This window comes from Gopherus evgoodei, chromosome 9, assembly GCF_007399415.2.
Source record: "Gopherus evgoodei ecotype Sinaloan lineage chromosome 9, rGopEvg1_v1.p, whole genome shotgun sequence".
NCBI classification, from domain to species: domain Eukaryota; kingdom Metazoa; phylum Chordata; order Testudines; family Testudinidae; genus Gopherus; species Gopherus evgoodei.
Genome location: NC_044330.1, coordinates 89,130,187 through 89,157,189, shown reverse-complemented (window position 1 = coordinate 89,157,189; position 27,003 = coordinate 89,130,187). Strand labels below are relative to the sequence as shown.

The following is a 27,003-nucleotide window of genomic DNA, read 5'->3' as shown; positions in this document are numbered from 1 at the left end:
TATATAACTAAACTATTGTTGTATGTAAAGTAAATAAGGTTTTAAAAATGTTTAAGAAGCTTCATTTAAAATTAAATTAAAATGCAAAGCCCCCTGGACCAGTGGCCAGGACCCGGGCAGTGAGAGTGCCATTGAAAATCAGCTTGCGTGCCACCTTTGGCACATGTACCATAGGTTGCCTACCCCGTTGCAGAATGTCAAGCCTTTCAGGTCATTTTCCAAATGCACCAAGGGAAAGATACTAAAATAATTTTATTCTGCAGATAGTATTTTTCATTCATTTCAATTCTTCATTTTACTTAGTTTTAGTGGAGGTTTATTCATTGGTCTGATCGCAACATGTGCTCAATGTTACTATAAAAGTATTATCTCCCTTGCTAAAAACAATGAACAATTATTTTGCCAGCGGATCTGTTCTTTGTTACCAGAATCAATCAAGTTCAAATTCTGTTAAGTCACCAATGCAGATCAAAAGTAGGATCTAGTGTAAATATCACTGTTCACAGATCTCTGTAGCCAGCACCAACTCCTAGCGCAGGCAGAAGTAACTGTACTAGCTGGCTGCATCATATCCTCTGGTAAGCAGCTGCACATTACAGCTAGTTATAGTGACCACGTGCCAAAAAACAGGCTCCACTATTTTGGCAAGCCCAATGTTTGTCTAGACCACATTGATTAAGATGGACATAACTCCCTACAGAAAGCATGGGTAAATTGTTTTATGCAGGATTATTTAATTGCCACAGAATGTTAAAACTTCAATTTGCAGGGGAAAACTTCACCTGTGCACCAGGCAGTTAGGATTAACAGCACACTGCTGCTGTCATTGGTAGGACTGAATATGCCTTCTAGCACCAAACAACAGGTCACAAGCCTAGAATGGATCAATCAGGTGTTAAATTGCTTTATTATTTGTAAACATATTGTAAAATCGATGAATTGGTTAGAATGGAACAGCTTACAGGTTAAAAAAAATTCCCCAGTGAGTTTTGTTTCAAGTTAGACAGATTCTTGCTTCCTCCCCACCTCCCCGCAGAATAGCCCATGTTACAAAAGCTGGATTTCTTGTTTGAGCCACAAACTCTGAAGATATGAAGTTTTGATTAAAAGTAGATCAATTATTTCTGCTAAAAGGTCTACCTCTTTTTAAAAGACTTTTGTATAGTAATAGTTAAATTAATAAGGAACAAGAAGAACTACTGTTTCCCCTTAAAAGATGCAGCTAATACCACCTCCCATTCCCATATAAACACAGTAAAAAGGAAAGGGAATTCTGAATGCCTGGCAGGGACACCAAGAATCTCACCTGTCCCTTGCATTACTCTCCATCCCCACTCTCAAATTCCACATCATAGTGACATTCCTCTTCCTTGTGAAAGGCATCATAGTTAATTAGCTTGGAATTTACTGAGCAACTCAAGGCACACCCTCCTTTCACAGGCTATCCAAGCTGCCTCACTACATTGCCAGACTGCAAGAAAAGATCTAAAGAGGTTTAGGGTAAAACAGCCACAGGAAGGCAACAGGACAGAACACTGGACTGTGATTTAGGAGACCTTGGGCAAGTCATGTCACCTCTGTGCCTCAGTTTCCCCCCGTCTGTAAAATGAGAATAATGATGATTACCTCCTTTGTAAAGGTGCTATGAGATATCTAACGGAAATCCCTTGGTATGAGCTAAGTGTTATTACTACTATTTTACTGGGATTAAAAGTGGACCACCCCCACTTTTCCTGTCGTTTGACCTCTATCTGCTCTCTTCTTTTGGACTCTACATAATCTCCTCTCCTCTGCTTTCAATACATTACATTGCTGAACTCGGTTAAGTATGAGAGAAAAGGTGCTTTAGAAAAAACATGAAATGAATTGTCATCAATTGCAGGAAAAGTATATCTCTGCATTTCTCTGACACTGGAAATATGCCAAAGCCACTCTAAACAGCAGATTCACAGGTAATAAAATGACTATATATTTTGTAAGTCCTTTCCTCCTCTGCTGCATACTTCAGATCAATCTTTATCATGGCTTCTCCCATTAGAATCATATCACATAGGAGACTTTGATAGAGTTACTTACTTTAATATTGTGAATTCCATTCAGTTTCCCAATGTGTTGTTCAATGGTCTGAACACAAGAATTGCATGTCATACCCTCCACGAAGGCTACCATGGATCTTGCCACCACTGACGGATCCATTCTGCTTGAGTCTCCACATTCCTATCAGTCAAAAGGAAATATTGAGACATGAATAATAAAAAAAGGCAATCCAACTTCATATCTGCACTGAAGGTCTAAAACAAGGTGACCTGCATAAGATTAAACAGATATTGTAACAAGGACCATATAATTGAAGTACAAGTAACAACCTGGTGGGGGGCAAGGAACTGCAGAGAAATAGATGTCTAAATGAATCCTTTAACCATCTATATACATCCTTTACCTTTGAAGTATATACTTATTAAGAAAAGAGTTCATACATTTAAAACTTGCTCTGTGCTATAGCCAAGACAATTTAATTTCATGTACCAGCTCTGAATCACTAGTGTTCAAGCAAGGAGTTAAAAACAAACAAACCAGTAAGATGTGGCTTTTTGTAATTACCATGGCACTGGGTGAAATCTGAAGGAGAGAAGAATGCATGAGCAGAAGAGAATTAATTCTTCCACAGGTCTGTTTGTTTTACACATTATTGTGTGACTAACAAGAACAGCCATATTGAATGCAGTCCTAAGAAATGAACTGGAAAAGATAAGGGGTCCTTTTTGACATGTCCTCGAGACAGCTCTACTTACTACTACTTAGCAGGATGCTGCATTCATTTCTGTTTGTGTAAATGCTAAAATGTACTGAACCAAATGATTAAATGGAATGTAATTAAAACTATATTTTCAAGCTTGAAAATTTTACTAGGAGAAGTAAGCAAACAAAAGAGTCTGATGCAAAATATTTAGCTTATGCAAGCCATTGGCAAAAAAAAAAAAAATAAAAGTCATAGAAAACAAGAATAAGCTTTGAAACAAGGAGAAAAAGGGGGAAGAATTTATGTCTTTTATAAATAAAAGTTACAACAGACATTTGACCAGGAAAGAGTATGAGCAACTGCTGAAGGAAAAAAATAAACTGCCTAATGTTTGACGGCAATGAAGACAGCAGAGTGTGTAGATGATTTCAATGGGACTACTCATGCATTTAAAGCAAACCACAAGCTTACCTGCTTCGCTGGTATGGGAATTTATTGCCAGAAAACTAAACTACAGTATAACATGCAAAATGTTTCATAAAACTGGTTTTGCAGAGAGACTTTGCCTCCTGTAATTCATTCAGAATCAATATGCTGTTCCTCCCCATGACACAAGGGCACGAAAATATCCGTTTTTGCTCTGAAATCTACTAGAACAGCACAAAGATTGTCAAGCAACCACTTTAATATTAGGATTATCTCTTATCTTGAACTCACATACATGACTATCACAGGAAAAACAACACAAAAGTTGGAACGCTTCTGAAGCCTAAATGCTTAATAATGAGATGAAACGTGAGTGACACTTTGGTCTAATTAGCATCCATTTCAACAAACTAACTAAGAATATATGAAGATTGCAAAGTGAAGGGGAAACATAACAATGAACATATCTGAAAAAGAGCTCGGTGTAAGCTCGAAAGCTTGTCTCTCTCACCAACTGAAGCTGGTCCAGTAAAAGATATTATCTCACCCACCTTGTCTCTCTAAGGCATTGGTTTTCAAACTTTTTTTTTCCTGGGGACCCAGTTGAAGAAAATGGTTAATGTCCTCTGTGATGTTCCCCTCTGGTGTTGTCTGGACCAGTGATCTGCTAGGCCACTCCAGTCCTTGACTCTGGGAGCCAGACTTACCCTGTTCTGCTGTAAGAACCCCCACTCCTGGGCTGTTCGCACACAGCCTCTGGCATGTAAGCTCCTCCCAGCTACTTGCAAGCGAATGACACCAGCCAATATCTCTGGTCCCAGAAACAACCCTAGGAACCTCTGTCTTGCAGTGTCCAGTTATGCCTGCTGGATGCTGCAAGCTTATGTAAGTTCGTCAATTTAACAAAGAAATTGATATGTACCAGGTGGTGCTCAGGGTGGGGGCAGCATGCGGAGCCCCGTGGCCCTTCTGCCTAGAAGCCGGATCCACTGCTGGGGCACAGCATGGTGTCGGAAAAAGTAGGCACGAGCCTCCCTTAGCTGGGCAGCACCGCCGACGGGACTCTTAAAGTCTCAGTTGGTGGTGCTGACCAGAGCAAGGCAACCCAGTGCCTTACATGACACGACCCAGTAGTGGGACGCAACCCACGGTTCGAAAAACACTGCTCCAAGGAACTTGTCTATTAGGCAGCCGCTATTGGGTGGGAGAAGAGTAAATGGGATCAAAATTCAATTTTTAAGAAGTATGAATGGCTGTATTCAGCCAGCTCTCTGGACACAAACATGACAAATGTGTGTCTTAGCTACCTCGTTTTGCTACAGAAATTGGTGGGTTTGGGCTCCATAAACACAGCACAAAACAAATGAACCTTAAGGAATATGGGAATTTTTTAATTTGATTATTTTATTTTATAAAACTAAGTTTTAACAACTATTTCCCTCTTTACTGTTGCCTCAGCATGCTCTTTCAAGGTCAACCACAGGAATGTTTCTGCCATTTTATAGCTCTGTTGACACTCTAAGGAAATATTCAGAAAGACATCTTACTTTCCACATAATGCTGTTGCTATATAGTGAAACCCGTTTTAAGTGATTACCCAAGTGACTGATGGTAATTGGCTTCTTCATGGAGGTAGTCTTTTAATGAAAGTGGGCAGAACTGTGCTCCCAGTTCAAAAATACATCCCTATTCATATTCAGGAGAATGCTTAAGTACATTCTTAAGCACTCTCCTGAATAAAAAAGAGACTTAACTGTGTTCATAACTGCTTTCCTGAACCAGGATCAGTGTTTGTGGATACTCTGCAACAGTTGGGAGAAAGATGATGGCCTAATTAGTGTGTGTGTGTGGGGGGGGCATCTCTAGTACAAATTTCAGGTTTTTCTCTCCCCTTCTCTTTATATTACTTCTAGAAAATGTTCATAGGGAAAACAGGATCTTTAGAAGTTCATCTGCACCTGCTGCTTATTTGTTACCCAAATTCAGAACCCGGTTTATTACACAACAAATAATTCAGTAAAGATTATTTATTTCTACAACAAAGAAAAAGGATTTCAGGTGAGGAATAGGCAGCAGCTATACATGAACTCAAACAAAAGGCCTTTTTCATCCAAACATCTTCTGTAATAAAAAAAACATTGATCAGTAGAATTTTTCTCCACTTTTTCCCTTGACATCAGTGACCAACACAGCGTGTGTATATGCTGGCATTTCCAGTAATGTAAATATTAATTCTGTTATACATTAATACAGCTTGACATATTTATTGTTCACATTACAATTAGCTGACAATGGATCTTGCCTATCTCTCTGTCCTTATCTTCTCCAACACACTCCCTCTAAGGTTCACTTCTATACTCCCTTTTTATCTCACTCACTGAGTCACTCATGACTTTGGGTGTGTCCCCAGAATGGCCTTCCCATTAAGGTATGCCAACCTCCCTCCATCTCGTCCAAAAATCTCTTTAAAACCCTCTATCCTGTGATGTGCTCCAGTCACAATAACCCCCATTACTCAGTCTTCGTTATTCTATTGTTCTAAATAGTTGGCATCACTGGACAGGGCAAGGTGCCTGTTATTCGTTTAGCATAGACCCCTCCGCTCCCCAAGCATATAGTGAGTGGAATAGTTATTTATATAACTAATAAATGGCACAAAAAAAAATTAATGGCCTGAAAAACTCTACATGTAAAGGAATTAACCTGGTGCCCTTTTAAAGGGTAAAACTGAGTGATGATGAAATGCCAGCACACAAGCATTAACATTTTTCACTTATTGCAAGGTTTTTAAATGCAAAGCTGGTAATAGGAAAAATGATAAAGTTTCTGGTAACTAACTAAATTTTTTCATATGGTATAACTTAGCTAGAAAAGGAGTTCATCTGATGATGATGCATAACTTAGTGAATATAGATTCGTAGACTTTAAGGTCAGAAGGGGCCATGATGATCCTCTAGTCTGACCTGCATAACACAGGCCACAGAATCTCACCCACCCATTCTTGTAACAAACCCCTGACCTATGTCTGAGCTACTGAAGTCCTCAACTTGTGGTTTAAAGACTTCAAGGTGCAGAGAATCCTCCAGCAATGATCCGTGCCCCATGCTGCAGAGGAAGGCAAAAAAAAACCCCAGAGCCTTACACACTAATTTAACAGAAACACTTTTTAGGGTACAGCCCTACTTAAAGTACTTACTTATCATTACATTTAGTGCAAACATTTCAAAAGTTTAACTTAAAATATTTAGTTAGAAACGATTCTCTGACTTGTTCGGTTCATACCCTTACAAATATGGAACAACTTAGTTTAAAATCACCATACTTCAATGCATTTAGTAATTCTCTGGAAGATTTCTGCTACTGCAGGTTAAGGGATTGGTCTTGCAATGAGCTGAGAACATATAACAAGGTGCCGAGTGCCCTCAACTGCAACTGAAATAAGTGAGAAATGAAACCAGCACATTGCGGGTTTGGGCACAAAATGCCTAGAACTTGGCAAGGGGCTCAATCCAACTCCTCTTGAAGACAATGGGATGTTTCTGACACTCTGCTATAATTACACTTAAGAAAACCTGTTTAAAGATTGACTTTCCTATGTGCTCTAAAATCTGCACATCTACTCAGATTGTCTTGTAATTTGTTGTTATTGTAAAGCTCAAGTTGTCGTAGTATCTTATGCCCACCCAGAATGCCAAATTCAGCAAAATTCAAACCTCTGAAAACCAGGAAATACAGAGTTAAGGTATACTCCAAGACAACCTTAACTATGACCTCTTTGAGCCATGTTCCAGCACACTCTTAACACGTACTTGCAGTCTGCCTTTGCACATATTGCATAACACTCAGGGAAAACAGTATGTGACCACTATAGGACAGAGTCTAATGCCTGTGGCATTACGCCTCATATTCTTCATAGTAATATTATTATATGAGCATGGCATAATTATAATGTATTTTGTGCAAGATAAGGCATCTGAGATATCTCTGGGAAGGCTATGATTTACTGAATATGATTATCATATTTATATGCATGTGTCATTTTTGTATCTGAAGTTAGGAATGTTATTTATGCACCTATTACAAATATGTTCACACCTGGGGAATGGTCACTAGACAGAATGAAATGAATCTAGACTGATGGCTGGAAATGGCCATTAAGAAGAACAACAGGTCACAGAAGATGCTAATCTCTCTCCATGAAAGGTTTCCTGACAACTCTGCAAACAGCCTCTGAGTTATGGCTGCAGAGTCATCAAGTCACCTGATACTGGACTCCATGATAATACTAGTATTTTTCCACTGACCGGAGGTGGGAATCACACTGGAAGACAAAGGATTCCCACCATATGTAAAACCCATTTAAGGTAGAGGAGTGACATTATCAGGGTTGGTTCTTCACCCTACCAAACATGACTGCTGTAAACATCTAAGAAACAGACTGAACGATGGGAGAAGGACTAAGACCAGGCTGGAAGGTTGTCTAGCCTGTGAATGAAATATCTGAAGGTTTAAGCTGCAGGCAAGTGCAGCTAGCCTTGAAGAATCTCTGCAATCTGCCTAAAACAATATTTAAGGTGAGAAATTACTACTTGTTACTAGTTTCTTTAGTACAGGGGTAGGCAACCTATGGCACAGGTGCCGAAGGTGGCATGTGAGCTGATTTTCAGTGGCACTCACACTGTCTGGGTTCCGGTCACCGGTCAGGGGGCTCTGCATTTTAATTTAATTTTAAATGAAGCTTCTTAAAACATTTTTAAAACCTTATTTACTTTACATAAAACAATAGTTTATATATGTTACATGTATTATATATGTATTAGTTATATATTATAGACTTAGAGAAAGAGACATTCTAAAAACGTTAAAATGTATTACTGGCATGCAAAACCTTAAATTAGAGTGAATAAATGAAGACACCACTTCTGAAAGGCTGTCGACCCCTGCTTTAGTATCTTAAGCTTAGATTGCGTTTTTGTTTTATTTGCTGGATAGTCTGCTTTGATCTGTTTGCTATTTCTTATAATCACTTAAAATCTCTCTTTTGTAGTTAATAAACTTGTTTTTGTTTTGTTTGAAACCTAGTGTGTGGAATTCGTAACTGGGGGCAAAAAGCTCTTTCCACATTGAGGGGGCAAATGTCATGAGCACAGGCTGTATAGTGCTCTGTGCAGTGTAAAATGGTACAATTTTGGGTTTACCCGGGGGTGGGGGATAGGATACTGGGCAATTCCTTAGCTGAGTTTTTCCATGCAGAGCTGATCTCAGCATGTATGTCCCCCTACCTGTATGTGGGCTGGTAAAGCGCAGTCTGAAGCCTGAGGGAGGACTTGGCTGACTTGCCTCAGCAATTCAGTGCGAAGGGAGCCCAGGCTGGTGGGTCAGGCAGGCTCAGTGGTACCCCAGTCCCAGGTGGCACCCTAGAGGGGGAGGGGAACCTGTCACAATGCCTTCTCTTTGGTAAAGACAAAACCCATGTTCAGGAGATCTGTACTGAACAGGAGCTACCTACACCTGCCCTACACTCAAACATTTAACCCACAGAAACAACAACACAGCTGCTAAATTTTAAAAAACCTTCACCCCCTTTTATAACCCCTTCACCCTTATGCACAGGATGCTATTTAACACTATATTTATCATTAAACCCACAGAGCAGTCTCATTTGAGGCCTCACTGCTCATAATCCCCATGATAAGTGCATTGCTTCTGACACAACCTACAGAACTTTCTGATCCTACAGAGCATCTCTGAAATAATGCTAATTTCTCAAGAAATACATACATGTCAGACTTCGATCACACAAATGGGGAGCGGGTGGGAGAAGTAGACCCCTTTCCCCACAAAGGGGCAGAGACCCCCAGATCTCCTCCTACCACAATCACAACTATGCCAGGCTGCTCCCTTCACCATTCAATATAGCTATACAACACTGAAAACAGTGGGAGTGAATGTAGATAATTCCCAGTGGTTATTGCCAGGTCCAGAATCAGAGGAAAAGGCTCACTGACATGTACCTTAACTTTGTATTTCCTGGTTTTCAGAGGTTTAGTTCTGCTAAACAAGACATTCTGGAAGGTTAGGAAATACCAAAAGGCAATCTTAACTCCATGTTAACAAAGTTTCTTTTTTGTCAGTGAACTGATTTCAAAGAGGGGTTGGATTAGGCCCAGTCTGAATACCATTAGCAACATTTTTCGGTATTTGTTTTCAGTTACAATTTTCTTTAAAAATCTATAGCAGTGGTTTTCAGTCTGTGATCCGCAGACCCCCAAGAGACCACAAACTATGTCTAAGATTTCTAAAAGGGTTCGTACCTCCATTTGAATTTTTTTTAGAGGTCCATAAACAAAAACAAAAAAAGTTAAAAACCACAGATCTATAGATTCAAATTATTCTTAAAATTCTTCAAGCTAGAATTTTGCCAAAGTTTTATTTCAGTTTCAACAAAACAGAATGGTAAATCAGATCTGAGTTTGTCCATAACTAACAAACTGCTCAGTATTTCTGCAAAGAAGATTATGATCAATGTGATCTTATGCAATAGAACCTTGGCACTATTGAAGTTTATAACTAAATTCTGTCCAGTTTGTGTATGTTGCAACTACAACGAAGCAAGTAAGATTATATTTAAAAGATGCAACCTCAAATGAAAAAGTAAAGAGCAAACCTAGCCACAAACCTAAAAAAACAAAATAAAAATAAAGGTAAAATATTGCATTGTTAATTATGCATCCATTTTTAAAAGCTTTCACTTATAACTTATCCTCATGCTACTGATTTCTAGCAGAGAGCTTGTCACTGAATGCCAGACTGCTGATCAAATGCCCTTGAACAGATTTCTAAACTAGGTACAGCACAATTCCCCTGAATTTAGTACTCTGCATTTAGTTTCTGATGTGTTAATTCCCAGTCTCAAATCAGGATTGGCGGAGAGTGAGGTTAGGTAAACTGAATGCAACATAATTCAAGACAAACCTCTTTGCTCACAACATACATCACCTGTAACATTAACTTCTAGTTCTATTAGGATTTTAGTATTTTTGGAATGTGAGACAGGTCCAAGGAAATTAATCTTTACAGTAGCCCATACTTAACTTTCACAACATGCATAAAAACTAGTTTGAAGAGTTGAGACTTTCTGGATTTGCATTCCTTACATTTCCTCTGAAATCCTCAATTAAGACTAGCTAATCTTTCTAAACTTTAACACCAACTTTCCATGATAGGTATCTGACAGAGCAGTTTTTGATCAAGGCATCGGCCAAACTCAGAGCTGCATGCAGCAAATGTCAGCCAAGAGGCAGGGAAAATCTTAACATCACAAGACCCTTAAAAACCCGGCTCTATGATTTAACATTTCTGTCACAGACATCAACAGTGAGTATGAGCAGAGCTCCTACTTTTAGTTATTCAGACATTCACCAGAACTGCAAAGTGTTTATACCACATGCTTCTTGCAAAAAACATTTAAAATAGATTATTCTGGTTTCATCCTCTCATCCTAACTCAGGCCATGTCTACATCTAAAATTTTGCAGCGCTGGTTGTTACAGCTGTATTAGTACAGCTGTATAGGGCCAGCGCTGCAGAGTGGCCACACTTACAGCAACCAGCGCTGCAAGTGGTGTTAGATGTGGCCACACTGCAGCGCTGTTGGGCGGCTTCAAGGGGGCTCGGGGAACGCGAGAGCAAACCGGGAAAGGAGACCAGCTTCGCCGCGGTTTGCTCTCGCGTTCCCCGAACCACCCTGCAAACCGCAGGGAAGGAGACCTGCTTGCTCGGGGTTCCGGGAACGCAAGAGCAAACCGGGAAAGGAGACCAGCTTCGCCGCGGTTTGCTCTCGCGTTCCCCGAACCACCCTGCAAACCGCAGGGAAGGAGACCTGCTTGCTCGGGGTTCCGGGAACGCGAGAGCAAGCCGGGGAAGGAGACCACCTTGATTACCAGAGGCTTCCTCCTTCCACGGAGGTCAAGAAAAGCGCTGGTAAGTGTCTACATTGGATTACCAGCGCTGGATCACCAGCGCTGGATCCTCTACACCCGAGACAAAACGGGAGTACGGCCAGCGCTGCAAACAGGGAGTTGCAGCGCTGGTGATGCCCTGCAGATGTGTACACCTTCAAAGTTGCAGCGCTGTAACTCCCTCACCAGCGCTGCAACTTTCTGATGTAGACAAGCCCCAAGACTAGTTTGCAAGAGCAACAGGCAGAAGCAGTACTGCTCAAAGGTGGAGGGTCAGAAATGACAAAAGTTACCTCTGCCTTCGGTCCTGCTGCTGGGGCTTGGTTTGGGAAGAGAAGATGATGTCAGGCAGGCAGCTATTTTGTGTCTCCTGGTCTCATTGATAGAGAAGACAGGGTCAGTCTGCCGATTGCAGAGTCTGCAGGGCATGTGGGGCCCCAAGCAGCCACTGGCTTTGTTTGTACTTATGGCTAGTGCAGAAGTCAGTATTAACACTTACGTGAACTAGACTAATCATGAGCTACTACCTCAGAGGGCCAAACAACAAAATGAATAAATAGGTGGAACAAACAAAAGACATTTTGTTCTTCTACAACTGCTACAAAAACAAGGATTCTGAGATCAGTACTGTTAAAGGGGCTAAGAACAATAATGCACACAAACAATAGCCTGGACACTAAAATGCAGATCTATTGCTTGACATACAGTATAATCACAACTGGCACAATAATTATTGACTGCACTCCATGTGATGGGTCCTCATCTTTCATCTAGTATTCTCATTTTTAATTAGTAATTAGTAATTTTTAGCTATGAGGAGTTTGCTCGTGGTTTTTTAACACAAGTCCAAATGCCTCATGATGCTTAATACGCTTCTTTCATGGTAGCCTCTACACAACTGTGTTTTGTTATGCACCTGAAATGCTAATCCATTTGTAAAGATTCTGAGCATTAGGAATGATATAAAGGCAAACAGAACAGCGTGTTAAGATACGGTAACATATAGAATCGTGCCAAGAGGCATGAAGGAGTTACAATCCATTGACATGAGTTCCTGATAAGCCACAGCCTTATTTCTGAATTTTTCAATCCAAGTTATTTAGCATAGCCTTCCATAGCTATATCTCTTCAACACAGATGTCAGCCAGCCAGCCAGCCAAACCCCTCATCTCTTGAACCTTTTTTTAAAAAGCCCATATATAAAAAATGCCAGTAAGATAGGACTGATACACAGAAGGAAGTTGTGTTATATAAACAACATATGGACTTCTGGATTGTAATTAGTTTGCAAAATTTGCACATATGCCACAGACATGATTTTTTTCCTGAAATTAAGGGATCAGGTGGGGAAATATTAACTGTTATTTTAGGCTGCTCAGTATAAATCTGAAAAGTTGCAATATACGTAGATACAAGCAAACTAGCAGTACTACTTCAATGCTTTATAAAATGTGTTATTTAGCAAAGCCATTACATAATACAACCAATTCAGTTAGCACCATTATTGATAATAGAGGTGGGTATAATTCACCAAACAAAAAATCTAATTTGGGATCAACCAAAATTATTTGTGAATTTAGGTCAAATTTAGCAAATAGTGTCAGACAAAAAAAGAAAAAAAAAACCTGAAAGCCAAAAAAAGACATTTCAAAACTCAGTTCAAAATTTACCTTGGTTTATTGAAAAAACTTAAAGGATAAAGAACATCCAAAAATTAAATGGAATAAAAGAAAAGATGTTTGTTTCTAGCTGAACTTAATATTTTGTTTAACTTAAAAACAATTGTTTGAGAGATTTTTTGGTGCAGACACCAAACAAATCAATTATTTGTCACTCCAGCTGATAGCTCTAACAGAAGCAATGGCTAAACTCCCCTTTTAGCTAAGAGGACGCTGTCTCCATTATAGTTGAAAAGCAACTCTAATAGCACTATCTAAAAATACTTGTTATTTTAAAATTGACTACATTGCTTTAAGCAATTGAAAAATAGATTTAATAACCGTTAAATAATTTATAAAAAAATTCCTAACAGCTTAAAAGCTGCATAACAATAAATATAAAAAATGCTGAAAATAAATCACTATCAGTTTTTGAAAAGCAAGCGTTTACATTATAGAATTGTTACATGAACATTCAGAGTAACAGCTGTGATGGTAGATTAATAATAAACAGTATCTGACTATTATATCTTGTAGTCAATATTATCTCAAATAAGGATAGAATAGATGACAAACCAAAGAACAAATAAGGACCATATCAAGAGAAAGCAAGTTCTAACCGTTAAAACACATGATGAAATCAGTAGACCTGGGTTCTATTCTGGATTTTGCCATAGATTTCCTGTGTGGCAAGTCAACTTGCATATTTCCCTGTTTGTAAAACAGGGACAAGGGGTGAAAAAGAAAAACAGTAGAGCTCTCCCACCTTACAGAGGTGCTGCAAATCTGATATAGGCATGTTAGTAAAATGCTTTGAGACATTCAGATGTGGAAGGAACTAATTTAATTACAGCCAGGCACCCAATTATGACCACCTAGCAGGGTTGCCAACTTTCTAATCACACAAAACCAAACACCCCTGCGCGGCCCCTTTTGCAAGGCACCGCCCCCTCTCCAGCCCCCCACTCGGTCTCTCACTCTTCCCCACCCTCACTCACTCACTGGCTGGGGCCAGGGATTGGGGTGCAGGAGGGGATATAGGCTCTAGACTGGGGGTGCAGGCTCCGAGATGGGACTAGGAATGAGCAGTTTGGGGTGCAGGATGGGCTCTGGACTGGGCTACGGTGCAGGGGGGTGAGGTCTCCAGGTGGGCCCCATGGGTGAGGGCTTTGGGGGGCATTTCAGGCTCTGGCTGGGGATGAGGACTTTGGGGTGTAGGGAAGGGGCTCAAGGCTGGAGCAGGGGGTTGGGGTGCAGGGTCCTAGCAGAGCTTAGTCCTGCTTCGAGAAAGTGGCTGCCAAATCCTTACAGTCTCTAGGCATATGGGCAGCCAAGCAGCTCTGTGCAGTGCGTGTTGCCCCTTGCTACTTCCATTGGTCACGGTTCCTGGCCAATGGTGGCTGCAGAGCTGGTACTCAGGGTGGGGACAGCGAGTGGAGCATCCCAGTCCCTGGCCAACTCAGTGCTTAGAGGCCACAGGGACCTGGTGACTGCTTTTCTGGGAGCAGCGCAGAGCCAGGGTAGGTAGGAACCTGCCTTGGCCCTCAGCTCCCAGTCTGCCGCCGACTGCACTTAAGAGCCCAGTCAGCACTGCTGACTGAAGCCACCAAGGTCCCTTTTCAACCGGGCATTCCGGTTGAAAACCGGACACCTGGCCACCCTACCACCTATACGGCTAGTTTGCATACTGTCTTGTCCAGCACAGTATCTAAATAAACTAATCTCAAGATTATGTCACTCCGGTTTGATGGGCTTGAAGGTGTATATTTTATGTACAGAAAAAGACTTTTCCTCCAAAAAAGGATCCTCACCAGGAGCAGAAAATATCTCCAATGATTTGTTAGGACTTCCACAAATTCTGTCAAGAAGGGCAGGCTTTTTTGTTGTTGTTAAAACTTTGAGATTTTTGCTCTGTAGTTCACATGAAAAAAAGTTTCCCTAACATAAGGATACTGAAGAATGTTTAAGAACTCCAGTCATTCCTGATATGGATGGCTATGCTGAAGACACTAAAACAAGAGAAACCTCTATTTCAGCATAGTTTCTGGAACTAGAAATTCCTCAAGCCACTGGTTTTTTTTAATATATAAATATCAACTATAAATTACAGCATTTCCTATGCAGTATGAGTGTACTTTATATATATTTGGAAGGCATCCATATTCCCATGCTGCTCTTTTGAAAAAACAAAAACGAAAAACTTAGATTTTCTAAATCTTCTCCTCTAAAATGAGTACTCTAGTTCCCTAACCTATTGCTAGAAAGGCTGGATACTTTTCCAAATCCATTCTTCTTCTTGGGTGAACGTTGCTTGACTTAGCTTTTTATGCTGTTAACTCATTACACTAACTTGGCCAAAGTTTTGTCAGAAATTGCTATATAAAAGCTATTTTTGCACTAATGCCTATAGGCCCAAATCAAGATCAAGGCCCCATTGTGCTAAGCACTCTACACTTACTTCCAATCCAAAAGACAACATGTGGGAGTAGAAACAGAAGGGAAGTGACTCGCAGAAGGTTACACATCAGCTGAGCAGCAGCACAGCAATTAGAATCCAGGTCTCCTTACTCGTGAAAATGCCCTATGTGTTGGACTACACAGCCTCTCGTTTAGGTTCTCCAATTTCTTTCAGGGCGCTAAAGTATTATATGGACCCAAGGGCAGAATTTCACCCTTAGATTAGACAATGTTATTAGATCTTTAGGATTTGCTTATTGTTGTACATTCCCTTATTAAGAGATATTTATGATAAGAACAGTATTTACCAGAGGCCTGCAACCAAAACCAGGGTTAATGGGACTTGTTGCAAACGGTCACCATTATTCATTTGATTATTTTTATTACTTGATATAACTGCACCCAAATCTAAAGGTGACAGGCAAAGAAGCATTTTCAAATAAAACAGATTTTTTAAGTTATAGCCATTGAATATGATAATCTAGTCCAGGGGTCGGCAACCTTTCAGAAGTGGTGTGCTGTGTCTTCATTTATTCATTCTAATTTAAGGTTTCGCGTGCCACTAATACATTTTAACATTTTCAGAATGTCTCTTTCCATAAGTCTATAATATATAACTGAAGTATTGTTGTGTGTAAAGTAAATATGGTTTTTAAAATGTTTAAGAAGATTCATTTAAAATTAAATTAAAATGCAGAGCCCCCTGGACCGGTGGTCGAGTGCCACTGAAAATCATCTTGCGTGCCGCCTTTGGTACATGTGCCATAGGTTGCCTACCCCTGATCTAGTCTGACAGCTGCTTATCCTGACGGGCCGGGACAGCAACTTGTGGGGAAATTTTTTTGGGGGGTGGGGGGAGAAGCTCAGAGTCAGGGAAGTAACCCCTAGGATCATCCCTGCATGACACCACCCCTAGCCTGGGACCCCCACACTCTCCCCATCCCATCCCTTCCCTTCCCACCTTATTATCTGGGGAGGATGTCTCTGACTTGGCCCGGAGATGCTCCGGCAGGCTGGGCAGTGCAGCTGCAGCCTGCTCTAGCAGGCCTGACCAGGCAGCGCAGCCGCAGCATGTTGCAGCGGGCTGGGCCGGGTGGCACAGCCACAACTTGCTCTAGCGGACCGCGCAGTACGGCCAAAGCCTGTTCTGGGGGACAATGCCAAGCGGCACGGCTGCAGTCTGCCAGCCCCGGGGCTGCAGCTGCTTCTGGGGCTGGAGGTAGAGCACTGTGGCCAGAAGCAGACAGACTCTGGCCCTGCCTCTTCCCTGTTGGCTTTGCTGCCTCTCCTTGCTCCCTCCGTTGGGGGAAGGAGCTGTGTCCCACCTCTCCCTCTCTATACCCATTAATAAGCCAACCCCCTTCTTTGGTGTTTCCCTTTTTTACTAAAAAATTCAGCTTATGAATGAGTATATATGGTAATTCTTCTTTTGAATCCAGTTATAGTTTTGGCCTTCACACCATCCCCTGGCAAAGAGTTCCACAGGCTGACTGTGTGTTGTGTGAAGAAGTACTTCCTTTTGTTTGTTTGAAATCTGCTGCCAATTGGTTTCATTGTCTGATCCCTGGTTCTTATGTTATGTAAGAAGAGTTTCCCAGGGCTCTGCAGGGCAGGGTCTATCCTAATCTGTGAGCCACAGTTTTTACTGAGGGCTTGTCTACATCACAAAGTTGCAGCGCTGGTGAGGGGGTTACAGCGCTGCAACTTAGGAGGTGTACACATCTGCAGGGCATCACCAGCGCTGCAACTCCCTGTTTGCAGGGCTGGCCGTACTCCCGTTTTGTCTAGGGTGTAGAGGATCCAGCGCTGGTGATCCAGCGCTGGTAATCCAGTGTAGACACTTACCAGCGCTTTTCTTGACCTCCGTGGAATAAGCAGGTATCCCAGCATACCTGAGGAAGCCTCTCTGGTAATCAAGCTGGTCTCCTTCCCCACTTTGCTCTCGCGTTCCCCGAACCCCCGAGCAAGCAGGTCTCCTTCCCTGCGGTTTGCAGGGGGGTTCGGGGAACGCGAGAGCAAACCGCGGGGAAGCTGGTCTCCTTCCCCGGTTTGCTCTCGCGTTCCCCGAACCCCAGTGCAAGCAGGTCTCCTTCCCTGCGGTTTGCAGGGGGGTTCGGGGAACGCGAGAGCAAACCGCGGGGAAGCTGGTCTCCTTCCCCGGTTTGCTCTCGCGTTCCCCGAACCCCAGTGCAAGCAGGTCTCCTTCCCTGCGGTTTGCTCTTGCGTTCCCCGAACCCCCAGTGCAAGCAGGTCTCCTTCCCTGCGGTTTGCAGGGGGGTTCGGGGAACGCGAGAGCAAACCGCGGGGAAGCTGGTCTCCTTCCCCGGTTTTCCTCTCGCGTTCCCCGAACCCCCCTTGAAGCCGCCCAACAGCGCTGCAGTGTGGCCACATCTAACACCACTTGCAGCGCTGGTTGCTGTAAGTGTGTCCACTCTGCAGCGCTGGCCCTATACAGCTGTACTAATACAGCTGTAACAACCAGCGCTGCAAAATTGTAGGTGTAGACTAGCCCTGAGTCAGGGTTTAAAGCCATACTCTCTGCTCCAGTTTCATGTAGTTATTTTGTCAGAGCTGCTATGCACACTGGGGTGGAGTCCCCTGCACGGTGTACCCAGCTGTTGTAACCCTGCAGGGCAGGTGGGGTGGCGAACCAGCAGCCCCTGGCTTCTTGGCCCAAAGCTCTAACCATTACAACACCTTCAATTACAGCTGTTCATGCATGTTGTGCCACTCCTCATACTCCAGTGCTGGATGGAACACTCCACATTGAGACCTGGAATCTGCAGAGTCTGCACCTCCTCATTGATTAGCAGCAAGTCATGTGGAAATTAGTGGACCATACTGCACCATGACACAATATGGCCATCTTTGTCTATAACAGTTTGAATTTTCATTCTTCATGAATCCTGATCATTCTCTTGGCATTAGGTTCACACACCCACTATTGAGGTAGAATGACAAAAGATAATACAGCTAGTTACAAAATACTGTATTTCGCACTTGGATAATTTTATAGCCCAAATTTTCAAGTGAGTCTGGTGATTTGGGGTAACTACTTTTTTGGATACCCACGGTGAGACATTTTAAAGGAATCTGATCTTCAGAGAACAAGCGTTAGTACTTAAAATTAGGCCCCTTCAAGGTGTTATTAACTAGACTCTCAAAAATTAAAAGTACCCAAAAAGTCCCTGATTCGTTTTGAAAATGTAGGCCTACATTTTAAAAACATTAACTGAGTCGCAAAACCCCACTATCAGGTAGGAAAGTATCCCGATTTTTCAAATGGGAACACTGAAACACAACATTAAGTAACGTGCTAGATGTCATGCAGCAATATATGGCATGTCAGTAACCAGAACCTGGTAGAACATTGTACTGAGTTAGGAGCTAACTACTAACTGACCTACCTACCAAAATAAAGGTGATCAGAAGCGTGATAAAATTATTTTTAATTAAGAGCATTAAATTGTTTGAAAGTAACGTGCAAACAAACTAGGATCTGCTGGTTCCTGGAAACTACAGCTCCCAATTGTTTGGAGCTTCTTGGAAATGTCACTTTTGACTTTTATTTTCGACAAAACAATATATGGAAATAAATGACAATTCTTTTAGAGTAAGTATCCAAGAAAAGTAGAAGGCATCTTTTTGCAACATCAAACTTTTTGCAAGAGATGTGCAGAAAAAGAAATGTGATGAGTCATCTTTGACAGCACTTAATTTTATTTTTCCTCTCATCTATGCCTGGTAGCTAAGACCAGGAAAAGGCAATCACATTCTGACTAGTGAAGATATATTTCAGTTATATTGTATCCTGCTAAACTGTGATTCCTTTATCAGGAGAAAACATGCTTTTCAGGAAAAGGAGTCTGTTTCTTGGTATAAAATCCAAATTAAGGCAGACAGAAGATGCTGCCAGTTCAGATACCAACTATTCTGATTGGGTGGGGTCATGCTTAAGGACAACAAGATAAGCAAGAGCTTGGGGCACTATGCAGTTTCCACTCACAGCTCACTCTCTCCTTCCCGCAAAGTGACCAGAAAGGAAGACAACTTACTCATCTATCCCTTTATCTAGGAACTTCCGATGTCATTAAATTGAAACTGTTCTTGTGGTAAATACCCTTTTATTAGAATAAGGATGTCATAAAAATCCTAGGAAAGGGTATGATACCATCTTCCTCTCCTTCACATATGGCCAGTCTGAACTTAATTTAACAAAAAACAAACAAATTTACATCTGAATTAGGGCTCGTCTACAATGGCACTTTACAGCGCTGCAACTTTCTTGCACAGGGACTGTGAAAAAACACCCTTGAGCACTGCAAGTTTCAGCGCTGTAAAGTGTCAGTGTAGATACACTGCCAGTGAAGACATGTCCTAAGTTACAAGGTTCTACACTAAGTACTTCACTAAGGGCAGAAACGTCTGATTGAAGCTGAAGAGGAACTTTGTGACCGCAATTTCTTCTTAGCGATAATATTAAATGAAGACATACTCTCTGTTGAATAGCCTGTGACATGCTAATTATGTTATATAATTTGGCTAGCACAAATAATAATTAATCCTTATACTCCTGTGTTGAAGATGCATCTTATCCCTATTTTACATGTGAGGACATATACCAAAGTTAAATGACATGTTCAAGCCATGTTCAAGCCAAATGACAGTGAGCTGAGAGTGAGAGAGCCAGGATTTTAACTTCTGAGTTCTTGATTCCCAATCATGTCAATCACTATACCATTGTTTATTGAACTGTTTCACCAATATCATCTTCAAATCCATATGGTAGGAAATATTCTACCAAGCTATAAGAAGCAACATTACTGAAAATTAATTTTTAAAAACCATCCTGCGGCATTTTTAAACTCCTGTAGACCGGGACCATTCTAATGAATTACAAGGCCCACCCGGATGACTTTCACAACTTCTCTACCTTATGTTTTTTTGTTGTTGTTTTTGTTTTGCATTAATAGGATTTGCTAATCTCCAGATGCATTCAAACAACCGTAAGTGTTAAACAACTGCTATCCCCTGGTTACTCAAAACAACAAAGGCCTAGGTCAGTTTACTATGTCGATCAGAGTATGAAAAACCCAATCCCTGAGCAGAGTAGTTAAGTTAACCTAAGTCCCCCACGTAGACAGTACTAGGTCTATGGAAGAATTCTTCTGTCGACTCAGCTATCACCTCTTGGAGAGGCGGATTACCTATGGCGATGAGCAAATCCCTCTTGTTGGCATAGGCACTGTCTACACTGAAGTGCTCTAGCGGGTGCAGCCATGCTTCTGTATCATTTTAAGTGTAGGAAAGCCCTAAAATATGTTAACTCTCTGACCAAAGAGACAGCAGTTCTCCTAAGCAACTCCATCAGTAAATGCCTTTGTAAACAAATGAGTCTTGCACTATGCCATGAATGTCAAAGTTGGCTTCTGTGGGACCAATGCTGTACATTACTTTACTTCCTTTGAATAGCAACTCAGAAAATAGATAGCATTTGTAGAGCAACAGACTGTCGCCATCTTAAGTTCCAAATCATGGTCATTTGTGGAACGTAGGCTGAAGGATTATCTCCTGTATCAAGACTGTAGTGGGTTAAACTACAATATGGTCTTATATTTAGGACGACACAGTCTACCTATAAACTCAAGGGCATTTTTTTATCTGCAGTAGCTCAGAGAAGCAGCTCATTCTACAAGGAACTCTGATGATGGTAGAGGCAAGTTCTGGCTGAAGCTTCAGCTATAAATCAAAATCCTATTCAGTGTTTGAAAAGTATGTCAAGTAGCATATATTATTATATACTACATGTTAAGATCGTAACCATTACACCAGCAGGCAAGCAGTGTCTAGTGAGTAACTTGTAATACAAGATTGTCAAGTACACATTTATAAAACTGTATTAACTAGAGGTTCCAATCCCATTTTGTTTTAGATAAAAAATGGTTGAACTCAAAGCCAAGATATTGCTTAAATGGTAAACCTTCTAAAAAGAAGATTTAGGATTTGTCATCACAAACAAGCGGCATGTCAGTCTAAGGTAGGCAGTTTCTACCATTAATTTAAACAGAAACACAACTAGGATGCAAGAAACTAAAAGGTTCTCAATCCATCACTGCTGTGCTGGAAGAAAGTCAAAAGCATCACCATCTCATATACAAGCCTGGCCCCAAATGGGATTTGTAAGGCACTCGATAGCTTTTTATTGTACTTTTTATTATATTCTTTACTGTGTAATATCCTTTGAAACGCCTTTCTCGGCCAGTTTTTATCCTTTCCCATTATTCTTCTCCCTGTGTTTTACAAAACCCAAAACAATATTACTTCCTTGTTTGTATATCAACACCATCAATGAAGTCAGCACAATACTAGGAATAGGCTGGCTCTGCAATAGTAGAATAGCAAATAGTGAAGATGCTCTCAGTGGCTGACTAGCAGGTTTATAAAAAATATTTAGACTCCACAGGACCTTTGCCACTAGACTGAGGTACTGTAGGCTTCATTATTTGGTCTGATCGTCTCCCTAAGTTTGATTCCAAATACCACATTTTCTCCAAGGGACTCAAGAAAAGGTGTTTGCAATACGGAGTTGAGGAGATCTGGAGGGAAAGAACCTGTATTTCTCTGCAGAGGAGTAAAAGAAGCTCTAATCAGGCATAAACTAAGAGAGCTACAGTACCACAACCAGTTAAGCCATCCTTTCTAATGTGCAAACAGTGAATTTTGAAAGTAGAATAATCAGAAATGGAATCAACTGAAGTTTGAGGGGTTCAAAATATAATCACTCACAACTACATGTTCCCATGTGGACATTTGAAAAAAAGAATATCAGTTATGTAAAATGAAGATTGCGAGACTGCTAAAATCCCAGACTCTCAACTGGAAACATAGCAGGTGTACAACACTGACCATTTTTCTAAGTTTTCTAAGTTGTACAAATATTCATCCTCAAAATACCTTGGGGGCGGGGGTCAACACCTCAATTTACAGCTGGCAAAAATTAGAGAGTCAGTGGACATATTTGAAATCATACAGCAGGTTGGAACAGAATCCCAAAGGTATTACACGAGTATTCTGTTAACTGCTAGAGACAAATTTGAGTTTATAAACCAATGTTTCCTCATTTATACGTATTCATATTTATTATTTGTATTATGGTAGCATGAAAGATGTGCTAGGAATTGTATGAAAAAGAAATATGCGACCCTACCTCAAAGACATTACAATCTGCAAAGATATAAAACAGGCAAAGGTTAGGCTAAAGGGATATAGCACACAAGGTATATGATCAGGCTGATAACAGGCACATGTCTTGTTAGGACCAGGTTACCAGATATGTTGTAATTTACTGTTTCTAATTGTTAAAGCATTTGTTTGTAAACTACAGAAGTGGAGTTTTTTGAATGGTCTGGAGGGAAAGTTACACCAGAGTTTGCCAGTGAGGCTAACCTAATCGAATTTTTTGGCCTTTACCGGCAAATGGTTACATGCACTGCTCTTACCTATGCAGTAAGGTAACTAGATATTTTAGGGACAACGGCACATCCTAAATACACATCTAAGCTTTGTGAGACTCTCAACTGGTTATATTTCACACTACTTGAACTAAAAACTGAAAAAATCCAGATATTAATGAGTCTTGCCTGGGTTATATAGATTATGAAAAATCCTTTCAGAGCTTCTAGCTCTTTATAAGATGCACGTCAAAGTCTAAATGGCAAACATTTTTACTTCAGTTCAAACAGGAGCTTAATAAAACTTGAGAACAATTAATTGCAAATCCTGTTTCTTGCTTCTATCCTTCCCAGCAAACGCTACAGACAATGGCAAATGGAGGGTTTTGGAGAATATGAATATAGCTCAAATAGGACCATTTAAACACTAAGGGATAGAATGCATCTTAAAACACCTCAATTATGTGGGTATATAATAAGACTAACAGAGGCTATTTATTTTTTAGATTAGTCTAAAAACACTAACAAGAACAATGCATAATGAATTATCCAAGTGTAAATAAAAATATGAGAACAGTAAAAACACTAAATTCCATTTTTTGCCTGTTCACTATCTGCAGAAGAGGCAAAGGTCTATTCTTCCCTTACATACATTTAATTGAAATAACTTGAGTAGAGAATGATAATTATAGTTTGTGTGTGTGTCCAGACAATAGATTCACAGGTGGTATTATATACACTTGACTATACCTTTGCACTATCAAGTATAAAAAATTATTTCTTGGCCAATTTATTATTCCACCATCAAATTGAAGATTATTTCTGCATAAGTACTGTCTCTTCCAGCAATACTACCAATGAGGAAATCCAAAAAACTGACACAGTTCCCATTAGATATGCTGCAATATTTCAGCCAAATGAAGAAAGCAAAGGATTTAGTTCACTGGGAGTTCCCCTCTGAGAGGAAGAATACCTCTCAAAGACAGAGGAAAGGAAGGAGGGAAGAAAGTAGAAAAACAGATGTGTTAGTCTTCTTGCTTAATACACTACTGGGAGATGCTCAGATATTACAGTGATGAATACGGCATAAAAATAGAATAGGAAGAAGCCAAGGAATTTTCCTCAGCCTTCACAAAGGTCCTTCCATATTTCTTCATAATGGCCTGGTGGCATCCCCCTCCCTGCCACCCATTATGTTAGTTTATTCTTCCTACCATAAGGGACTCTCATTAGCATGTGAAGTGAATTTGGTGATCTCATGGCTGAGAACTTACACAGACTTTAACAGACTGATTCCCAGTGATAATTAAACCTGGTGATATTCTAAACATAAAACGCTCTCAACCAGGCTTGTAGCTGTTTGCATTGCTTCACATTGACTCAACAGACATTCTTGGCCTTAGAGTGGCATGAAAATCCTGGAATCTTATTATATAGATATGCAGTTATATTGAAATGAAAAGCTTTTTGCTTGGACTAGACAAAAGTTATGCTGCAGGCCAGCAGCTATATTCCAAATGAGGATAATGATACCGATCTCTCTTGCAACACATTGAGATCTGATGGAGAAAAGTTATGCAGAAGAGCTAGTTGTTGTTATCATCTCCTCCTCCTAGTTAGACATCACTTAACCCCTTGGTATCAACTGTGTCTGCAATAATGGAATTTATACTGATACTATTCCAATTTAGCAACAGCACCTGTTACAGACACTATCACTAGAGTAAGCATATTGGTAGAGAAGCAAAGCAATTAACTAGGGAACACCCTATTGGGTTCAGTATACACCCCTCCGTCTATAGAGTGCACAAAGTAGGTGAGGCAAGAGTCACTCTCACCACCAAAAATTGATCCGATCACCCACCTTATCTCTCTAATATCCTGAGACCAATCCCGTGACAACTACACTACATATAAAATGCACAGTCACTCTGTTAACTAGCTGCTAAACACAAATGTAAAAGGAACATTCAGCTGAAGTTTGGTTCTAAACTGAGCCTACGTCCACACTACAGCTTTAAATCGATATTAGTAAAATCGATTTTATAAAACAGGTTTTATAAAATCGATTTTACGCGTCCACACTAGGGCACATTACTTCGGTGGTGTGCGTCCATGGTCCCAGGGTACCATCGATTTCCAGAGCGGTGCACTCTGGGTAGCTCAGTAAAAGAATAGGACCAATAACTTCGATATCCGTCCACACTAACCCTAAATCGATTTAGTAATATCGATTTTAGGGTTACTCCTTTCGTTTAGCTGGAGTACAGAAATCGATTTTAAGACCCCTTAAAATCGATTTTAAGGGCCTTGTAGTATGGACGGTTACAGCATTAAATCGATTTAACGCTGTTTAAATCGATTTAACGCTGTAGTGTGGACCTGGCCTTACACTTTATAACAAACAAAAATTGCCTTTACAAAACTTAACACCAGCATAAGTGCCTCTACAATATTTTATTAATGGCGGGGGGTTTCCAATTCAAGCAGACTCCCCCTCACTTCCTAGAAAACACAGGATGTTGAAAGAAACTGACTAGAAAAGAGAAAGTGAATATGGATATGAATATATCCAAGCTGGGAGAAATAAAACAAAATAAAACAAAACACACCATCCCAATCTGTTAAGAGATGTATGGATTTTATGAACTCTTTAATAATCTAATGTCACTAATAAAAGTGAAGACTTAGGTTTGATTACAGCATGTTATTAAGCCAGCAGTAGCCTTTTAATCACCACCTTACGTTTCCCGAAGATGACCTGGATCATCCTGAAAGACCAGGTGAGTCAAGGAACATCTTTTATTGGACCAACTTCTGTTAAGAGAGACAAGCTTTTGAGTTTATACTGAGGTCTTGTTCAGCTCTGACTGAAACTGAGCTTTGTGTACACTAGAAAGTTTGTCTCTTTCACCAAGGGAAGTAAAAGATATTATTTGACCCACCGTGTCTCTCTCGTACCCTCCTGGGGCCAACAGCCACAACAACCCTGCTTGGATCATCCTGGCCATATCTAATCACACATACCTATCGCTTTCGGGGATGAGAGGAAGAGATATGGGGGAGGCTTCTCCTGCTGGCATAGCCCCTCACACCAGACGCGGGTCTGATGCATTCTCCCTCCCGACCTCCCCCAACACGCATATAACTCAAAGGTTTTGCGGGATGGAAAAACTGTTTCCCCCATAGTCCTGGGGCGCCCACCACGGCGATCTCTGGTCCGCGTGGCCAGCGGCTCAGCCACCCAGAGAGCGGGGCGGCGGCAGGGGGTGTCACCAGAACCCGGGGCTGTTGGGCCTGAGCAGCGCGCTGCCCGCTGCCACAGCTTCCCCCACCCCACGTCAGAGCCCGCGGAGCGGAGCTACAGCGCGGGGCAGCAGTGACCCCGGCAGACGGGGGTACGCGCGTGCCGAGGGACGGGGCCGGCGCCAGGCGAGGGAACGCGCGCGCACACGCACTCACCCAGCAGCGACCCGCCAGCTGAGTTCCGTCCCCGCAACAGCAGCGCTAGCAACCCCCACCCCCCGGCGCAGAAGGGCGACTCCGCCCCCTGATGGCCCCGTGCCACGTTGGCCCCGCCCCCGACTGTTGCCAGCCCCTCTGCGCCATCCCCGTGCAGCAAGCCACGTGACAGAGCTCGGGCTAGTTCCCCCAATCACGTGACACGGGGGAGCCCGGCCTCGTGTGGCGGAGCGGCACGTACGCGTTTCAGGTCCCACCAATGCGAGAAAGGGAACGGGGGGGGGAACAGTGTCAGTCAAGCGTGTTTGCTACAGCGAGGCACTGGCGACAGCGCAGTCACAGGGCCCTAGAGGAAGTCTGATTTTCCCCCCCCCCGGGAAATACCATTTCTGGCCAAGTGGCTGTCGTTTACTTTTGAAAAGCTGAATGAAACATCGCGGGTTAATTTAATGTTCTCATTTACAAAAACAAAGCTTCCACGAGCAATGGGGGATAACGTCATTTTGTTCAATTTTTTCAAGATAGAGTGGAGCTTTGTCAGGGCCAGTGCTTCCATTTAGGCGGCCTAGGCAATCGCCTAGGGCACCAGGATTATTAGTGGGCCGCATTTTGCTGGAGGAGGTGGCAGGCGGTTCCGGTGGAGCTGCCGCAGTCATGCCTGCGGAGGGTCCGTTGGTCCATGGCTCCGGTGGAGCTGCTGCAGGCATGACTGCGGATGGTCAGCTGCTCCCGCGGCTCCGGTGGACCTCCCGCAGGCACCACTGCGGCAGCTCCACCGGAGCCATGGGACCAGGGCGCGGGGCAGCGAAATTGCCGTGCGCCTAAGGCGCTAAAACCCCTAGCGTTGGT

General features: G+C 41.8%; 1 protein-coding gene across 4 annotated transcripts in view; it reads right to left on the bottom strand.

Annotated features, from left to right (window-relative positions):
• The window catches only part of ATP7A (ATPase copper transporting alpha), a 58,312-nt gene extending 32,081 nt beyond the window's left edge, over positions 1-26,231 (bottom strand). Inside the window, exons 1-2 of one of the 4 annotated variants that reach the window (XM_030576459.1) lie at positions 26,155-26,231; positions 2,077-2,217 (exon numbers count right to left, since the gene is read on the bottom strand). In XM_030576459.1, the coding sequence (XP_030432319.1) occupies positions 2,077-2,196 (120 nt within the window). In that variant the 5' untranslated portion in view covers positions 2,197-2,217; positions 26,155-26,231. Of the gene's footprint in view, positions 1-2,076; positions 2,218-17,938; positions 18,183-22,448; positions 22,461-25,719; positions 26,057-26,154 lie in introns of those variants that run through there. The other 3 variants (XM_030576461.1, XM_030576462.1, XM_030576460.1) reach the window with 3 other exon arrangements.
• Positions 26,232-27,003: the final 772 nt, after the last annotated feature.